Here is an 8503-nt window from a genome sequence, read left to right as displayed (position 1 = left end):
AAAGGCATACGTCAGTAAGCAAATACTCCAAAGGGACATGTGAATGTCGTCTTCTCTTGTTCATGAGGATCTACAGCAATTTAGTTGTAGCCGGAGTATCCATGCAAGAAATAATAAAAAGCATGTCTGGCCAACCTCTCTAGCATCTGATCGATAACGGAAGTGGGAAGTGATCCTTCCTTGTGGCTGTGTTGAGCCTCCTATAATCGATGCACATCCTCCAACCAATTACGGTTCTTATGAGAATAAGCTCATTCTTGTCATTAGCCACCACTGTTACACCTCCTTTCTTGGGAACAACTTGTACCAGGCTCACCCAAGGACTATCAGAGATTGGGTATATAATGCCAGCTTCCTACAGCGTCATTACTTCCTTTTGCACTACCTCCTTCATAGTGGGATTTAACCTCCTTTGAGCTTGCACTACTGGTTTAGCCTCTTCTTCGAGCAAGATTTTGTGCATACACATTGCAGAACTTATTCCCTGAGGTTGCTAATAGTCCATCCAAGTGCTGTTTTGTGTTCCCTTAGCACCTCGATTAGTGTCTCTTCTTCGTGAGTATTCAGTGAAGAATTAATTATCATAGGACATGTTTCTGCCTCTCCAAGGAAAGTATATTTTAGAGAAGAAGGAAGGGGATTTAGTTCAAGCTTTGGTGGCCCCTCATCCTTTGAAGGAATATATGATGCTTCCTTGGGTGGTGGACACTCTTCGATCTCACCTACTTTGACTTCGACAGAAGATTCAAGCGACTCCTCATTGAGCCTGCCTTCTTCTAATATCTCTTGTACCAGAGGATCAATTATGTCAATTTTCATGAATATTCATAATCATTCGGGTGTTGTAAGGCTTGGAATACATTGAGCACAATTTGTTCATCATTCACCCGCAATGTTAATTCACCCTTTTGAATATCGATTAAGGCCTTCCCAGTAGCCAGGAAGGGTCTCCCCAATATGATAGAGGCATTGACATCTTCCTCCATGTCTAAGATCACAAAATCCGCAGAAAAAATGAAAGCTCCCACCTTCACTAGCAAGTTCTCCACAACACCTAATGGAAATTTAAGAGAACGGTCAACAAGTTGCAAAGAAGTTTTGGTGGGTTTTACCTCTTCGATTTGTAACTTGCGCATTAAGGATAATGGCATGAGATTGCTGCTAGCTCCAAGATCACACAAGGCTTGATCGACAGTCACTTCCCCAATAGTACAAAGAATTACAAAGCTTCCAGGATCTTTTAGCTTCTCAGGGAGGTTCGTTTGAATGACAACACTGCATTCTTTTGTAAGTACCACGGTTTCGTTCTCCCTCCAATTTATTTTCTTGGAAATCAACTCATTCATGAATTTTGCATATAAGGGCATTTGTTCAAGTGTTTCAGCAAAAGGAATGTTGATTTGTAACTTCTTGAATACCTCCAAGAACTTAGAGAATTGTTGATCTTTGGCCTCGTTTTGCAACCTTTGAGAGAAAGGAATTCTTGGCTTATATTTAGGTATTTTGATCTTCTCCTTTGGTGCATCTTTGGAAGCTAGAAATTGTTTCTGCTAGGTGGAGGAAATTACATGCTCCTATTGAGTTTGGTTGCTCTCTGCAGCTTCTTTGCTTGGCTTAGCAGTGGGAGCTTCTTCTTTCTCTTCTCCCAACACCTTTTCACTTCTCAAACTAATGGCTTTACATTCCTCCTTAGGATTCAGGACAGTGTCACTTGGGGAGTATTTGAGTAGATTTTGCCAATTGTTGAGCAATTTGTCCCACTCGTATATCCAGATTTCTCATCGAGGCTCCTTGATTCTTGAATTTGGTTCTTGTGTCCTCCATGAATGAGATAGTGGCTTGGGATAATTTTTCTAGGGCCAGTTCAAGGTTAAAAATCCTATGGGAGTCTTGAGTGGGTTGTGTGGGTGGTGGCTATTGGTTTGAATTGAAGGTGTTATGCTGAGGGTTGCAGTGGCTTAGTTGATGGTTGTTGTTGAAGTTATTGGGCCTTTGACTTTGATCTCTCCACCCAAAATTTGGATGGTTCCTCCATCCAGGATTGTATATTTTGGAGAAAGGATTATTTTGAGGTGGCCTAGAAGGATTGCCCATGTAATTCAGTTCCTCGAGAGAAGGTCAACCGTATTCCATGCCTTCACCTTGAGATAGTCCATCACTCATACCATAAGAATTCTCATGAAAGCTCACCACCGAGACTTGCATTCCACCAAGGTGTTGAATAATTGCATTAATTGTTGGGACATGACTTTATTTTGAGCCAAAATGGTGTCTAAAACATCTAATTCCATACTTCTTTTCCTCATTAATCTCTCGGAGGAATAGAGATATTGATTGTTGGCTACCATATCAATCAATTCTAGTGCTTCATTGGTGGTTTTCTTCATATGCAAAGATCCTCTAGCCGAACTATCTAATGAAACCTGTGAAGCAGAGGTGATCCCATCATAGAATATCTGAAGTTGAACCCAGTCAGCAAAAATATCCAGAGGGCACTTTCTGAGCATCTCTTTGTACCTCTCCTAAGCTTCATAGAGGGATTCTCCTTCATGTTGTCTGAAGGTTTGAACGTCTGTTCTAAGCTCAGTCAACCTCTGAGGTGGGAAGAACTTTGACGAACTGATTTCTGCCAGTAAAGAATTTTATAAAAATAATCATGTTGTAGATATAGTTTCTAAACCAACAGAGAATCCTTTCGTACAAAAATTTGGTTGTCACAAATAACAAAACCCAATAAAATTTATAACCGAAGTATTTAAACCTCGGGTCATCTCTCAAGGAATTGCAGGGAGGTATGATTTATTATTGGTTATGGAAAAGGTAGAATTTTGTTTTGGGTTTTTAAGATAAGGAACAAGTAATTTAAATGACAAGAAAAATAAATTAATAATTATAAAATCTCTTGGCAAGGTATGAGAACTGGAAATCCTATCCTAGTTATCCTTATCAGGTGTGATGAGAATTGGATTTTGCTCCCACTTAGTTAACCCTTACTAAATAAAGGAAAGTCAAGTGGACTAATCAACTTGATTCCTCAAGTCCTAGTCAACTCTTATGGAAAGACTGGCTTTAGAGGGATCCAAATCAATCAGCAATACCAATTTCCAATCAACTGCTGAGTTTGATAACTCAAGTGTCACCAATTACTCAACCAAAGCCATACTCGAATGAAAATAATTTGGATTAATTAGAAGCATCAATAACATAAATTAAAGAAAGCAATCATAAATCTGAAATACCTCAATATGTATTAATTAAGAAATCAATTCTAACATGGAGTTCATAAACCAAATTGAAAAGATAAATAACAATTAAAGTAATAGAATAAATAAAAGTAGAAAATAAATTAAAGGAACATTGAACCTGTGATTGAAGAGAAGTAGCCTAATCATAATAGAAATCCTAAATCCTAATCCTAATCCTAATCCTAAATCCTAAATCCTAAATCCTAAGAGAGAGGAGAGAGCCTCTCTCTAAAAGCTACATCTAAACTTAAAATTATGAATTATGAAAGTTGCATGAATTGTTTGTTTTCCACACGTCCCTTTTTTTATTCCCCCATTCTCTGGCTTATATTCTGTGTTTTTGGCTTGGATTTGGGCCGAAAAAGGGCCCAGAAATCACTGGGGGCGACTTCTACAATTTTCTGCATGTGGCGTCCATCACGCATACGTGTGGGTCACGCGTACGCGTCATTTGCATTCTGCTCAAGGCACGCGTCCACATCGTCCACGCGTACGCGTCGCTACCATTTCGCGCTAGACACGCGTCTGCGTCGTTCATGCGTGCGCGTCGCTGCCTTTTCTTCAAAACTTCATTTTTGTGCTTTTCTTCCATTTTTGTATGTTTCCTTTCTGTCCTCTAAGCCATTCCTGCCCTATGAAGCTTGAAATTACTTAACACACAAATCACGGCATCGAATGGTAATAAAGGGTAATTAAAATTAATACTTTTAAAGCATAGAAAACATGTTTTCTAATATATCATAAAATAAGGAAGGAATTGTAAAATCATGCAATTCATATGAATAAGTGGATGAAGAATTGATAAAAACACTTAATTGAGCATAAGATGAATCATAAAATAGGGGTTTATCAACCTCCTCACACTTAAACAATAGCATGTCCTCATGCTAAATCCAAGAGAAAAGAATGAAGGTAGGATGGTGGAATCTTATGCAATGCAATCTATTCTAAATGCAAGCTACCTAAATGACTCATGCAATTCTAATTATTATCCACCTATATATAAAGCTTAAATGTGATTAAATTGACTCATATTTTCAAGGAATCATATATGTACATTTAAGGCCAAACCATATTAAAACACATTCACAATTGAGTTGGGTTAAAATATTTCACAAACTTGCAAGACAATTAACAATTAAATATGGATATGTGGAATTGAGCTATTGAACCCTCACTGGATTTGTGTTTACTCTCTAATCACTCAGTATTTGGGGTTAATCACTCTATTCTTTTCTATTCATGCTTTCTAAAATTTTGTTCTTCATCTAACCAATCAACAAATATATAATGTATACATACAAACATCATGAGGTCTTTTCAAGGTTGTAATGGGGCTAAGGTAAAGGTGAGGATATATATATAAGGCTAAGTGAGCTATAAATTGAATTCTTGATTAGTCTAAGATCTCACCTAACATATACATACTCTTTCATAATTTTGAAAATTTGCCTAGCTACCCAATTTTCCCACTTTTGTATTACATACTCATGTACCAATTTGATTTTTTATTTTTCTTCCATGTGCATTGATTCCCTTACTAACTTACTATTGGGGTGATTCTGTCCTCTTATTCATTTATATAATTAAAAAGGATTTTTTTTTTGAAACATAAACACAATATTTTCAATACACATGGTATTTTAATTATTTTGGTTTCACATGAGCATGCTCCCAAATTTCTGCTTATTTTATTAATTTAATCTTTTCCTATCAACCCATGTTCTCATAGTTTCCCCACACTTAGTGGATACACAATCTCTATCCTAAGCTAACCAAGGATTCAACTTGGGATTTTTAGTTTGTTTTTTCGCTTAAGGCTAGTGATGTGGTTATAGAACAAAAGGGGATTAAAAGGCTCAAGGGGACTAACAAGGGTGATGTAGGAGGTAGGCTTATTTGGGATAAATGAGTAAAAATTTAAATAATGGCCTCAATCATATGCAGGTATGTATCTACACTCTATATTTGGACATATAGATTGAAACAAAGTAAAGATTGCAAGCATAGAAAAGAAGTGTAAAACACACAGGAATGAAATTTATGGTTAAATATAACCATACAATTAAGCTCAAAAACTCACGAGTTGTGTGTTCTCTGGCTCAAAAACCATATATCAGTTATATATGTCATGCAAGTATAAATCAAGAGTTTCCATTATTCTCAATGTGAATCTTTGAATGGCTCTTATAAAAATAAGTATTTTCTTTGAAAAATATTGTCAATTAACCAACATTTATTGCTATATATATAATGTGTGTGGATTGTTGTGATTTTGTTATACTAAAGTTTCTAGTTTACTCTTTTATTTTCAATTAAACCAAATTATCGTATGCTAAAAGGGTAAACTAAACTAATTAATCCATATTTTCTATATCACAACTTAATAAGCTAAAAGTGCAAACTAAACTAAATATCTAAGATATATACAAACCAAAGTGTAAAATATAATAAAGTAGACAGAAATAGAGTAAAAGGAAAATGTGCGAGTGCTGAAAGATAAATAAGATAAAATAAAATAAAATACAGAAAATAAACAAAATAGGATAAAAAAAGAGTTTGAAAGTGGTTCACCAAAAAGATTCGCTAGAGATGGAGACCTCCCCACACTTAAATAATAGCATCGTCCTCGATGCTCGATCAAGCTGGGGGTGAGGAAGTGGTATCTCCGGAAGGATGTGCTGCTGGTGTCTCTGTGGTGGCCTGAGGGTCTGCAGTCGCTATGAGTGTCGGAGGATCCGCTTGCTGAAGCAGAGGCTCTGTCTGTAAAGGGACCTCTGGATCTGCTGGCTGTATCTGATGGGGCTCCTCATGACGTGGTGCAGCCTGCTCAGGTCCTGCCTGCTTAGCCTCTCTCTGTGCAGCCTTTTCATGATCGTCCGCCTCCGCATCAGATGGCTCAGATGGTGTGTCAGGCTCGGAGGGGATGTCACTGTCGGATCGGATCATCAACTTTAAGTGCTCATAGCGTCGCTTGTTGCGATGCTCCATACGATCCAGGCGTGCGAAGAGTCGGTACACGAGGTGATAAATGGGCTCTGAAGCAGGTGAGGGTGCAGTAGTGGTGGCTGGGGTAGTAGGTGCTGAAGGGGCAGCAGAAGATGTGGTTGCCTCAGCAGAGGTAGTGAGAAATGGAGGTCGGTAGCCCAAGGCCTGGAACTTCCTGCTGTGAGAGATAATCTTCTTGCAGTCTGCGGCGGTTGGCTTTTCATCAGCAATCTCCCAGGGCACCTCAGCTCGGCGGTCCAGCTGAGTAATCAAGTAAGGAAAGGGCATAGTGCCTCTAACATGGATCCTGGCCATGTAATACCGGATAAAGCGGAGAAGATATAGGTCCTTGCTCTCCATCACACACCAAATGAGGGTAATCATAGCAGCTGGCACCTCTGTCTCATGAGTGCTCGGCATCACGTAATTACTTAGAATCTGCTGCCAAAGCCGAGCCTCATCATTCAGATAGATAAGCTTAATTCCCTTTGGGGCCACTGTGGACTTGTTCATGACCCATGGGACAGTAGGATCAAGAGCTATGGTCCTCTTTACTGCGTCCCAGTCAAATCTCATGAATCTCATATCCTCTTCAGTCTTTTGGTAACCATCTGGTTGATCTGATTTAGGCTGGAGGTTGAGGATTTCTTCAATTGCTTCCTCTGTAACCAGAATCTGCTTGCCTCTGAGTTGCACTGCATCCAGGGACATTTTGAAGTAGTTGCAGTAGAATTCCCTAACCCAGGATGAGTTGACTTCAGTCAAGTTCCTCTCCAAGAAGAACCAGCCTCTCTGTTTAATTTGTTCTGAGGTGTATTGTTTGAGTTCTTCTGGAATTTTCAGGGTCTTTTCCAGGTATAAATTCCTGGAAGTTTGAAAGACTGGATACTTCAGCTCACAGTATCTGTTGACAAACTTTACTGGGTCAGTGGCAGGCACCAACTGATCAGCCTTTTCCTGCGGGGTAAAATTCTTTTCCCGCCAGGAATCGTCATGGAGGATATCCAAAATAGAGGTAGAGAATTCTCCTCTTTTCCTTTTGCCTGTGGTTGCCTTGCCCTTTCCTTTGCTTTTAGGGTCAGACATCCTAAAAGGCAGAAGTTCCAGGATACAGTTTAAGAACTAAAGCAGGAAAACAGGTAAGCAAATAGGAATTTTATCAATATAAGCATAGAGTGGCAAAAGAGAAATAAAGTGGCAATATAAGCATGAATTGAATTAAATAGATGTAAAATTTTGGATTGTATGCAAGTTAATAGTTGGAGAATAAAAATCACAATCCAAAATCTCTGATATGCAGAATTCTTGTTAATCAGGAAAAACAAGAAACATGCCTTGAAATGGTTTGAAGGTGGTTAGTTGAAAGCTAATAGAAAAGTTAGAAAGTTAAAGTAGTTAAGAGTTAAAAATAAAGTTAAAGTAAGTGGCATGTTGTTGTGGTTTCCAATTAACTAAAATTGCACAAACTTGAATAACAAGTAACTCACATTCAAGTAAATATTGCAGATTATTGATGATAATTCATATAAAAGAATTGCAAAATGAAAATGGAATAATCAATAATGCGATTTAATGAATAAGGGAATCAGAAAGAATAAGAAAGCTAGCCCGTGCATTCATGAAGTGTTTTGGTTGAAACTAATTAGTGCAAAACCTGAATTTACCAAAACTAATTCATGAATGGGAGTTGTGTGAAATAATTTGCTGAAAAAAATTGGGCAGCATTTCGGCTAAAAATTGAATATTCCCGGGTAATAAACAGCAGCAGAAACAGTTCATATGGTAATAAAGTAGTGCAGAAAAGAGTAGCAAATAGTAATTCACATGAATTCAGAATAAACAAACTCAATCTGCATTAAGGAATAGTAAAGAGCAGCATATGAACAGCATTATCATCACAGCAAATTCAAAATTGCGAAATAGATAAAACAATTAACAAGAACGGCGCAATTATCAGGCCTAATTCCACTAACCACATCCTAGCTACCTAACCACCTAAAATCCACTACGATCATGCATCTCTAACTATCCTAATTTTGAAAAAAAATGCAACTAACTAATTAACGGGAAAAAGAATCAGTGTTCAGCAGAACCTGGTGGGCAGAGGAAAAAAAATTGGGCTCAGATAGATGGTGGTGGTTGTGGTAGTAGTGCTGGGAGGCAGCACGGTGGCGATTTAGTGGAGGTAGTGTGGCACAACGGTTCGGTGAATAAAGGGGTTATGGGGGAAAAGAGAGCAAGGGGGCAAGGAGGGTGGGGGTTGTGGTGGC

General features: G+C 38.3%; 1 protein-coding gene across 1 annotated transcript; it reads right to left on the bottom strand.

Moving 5' to 3' along the window:
• LOC107615419 lies at nucleotides 816-1367 on the bottom strand. Its single transcript, XM_016317483.1, has one exon. The coding sequence runs from the start codon at nucleotides 1365-1367 to the stop codon at nucleotides 816-818; it is 552 nt and encodes a 183-aa protein (XP_016172969.1).

Source organism: Arachis ipaensis, chromosome B09, assembly GCF_000816755.2.
Source record: "Arachis ipaensis cultivar K30076 chromosome B09, Araip1.1, whole genome shotgun sequence".
Lineage (NCBI taxonomy): Eukaryota > Viridiplantae > Streptophyta > Magnoliopsida > Fabales > Fabaceae > Arachis > Arachis ipaensis.
This window is presented reverse-complemented; position numbering and strand designations above follow the sequence as displayed.

Coding starts and splice junctions, on each gene's coding strand:
- LOC107615419 (XM_016317483.1), bottom strand. CDS start 1,367: ATGCCCTTATATGCAAAATTCATGAATGAGTTGATTTCCAAGAAAATA.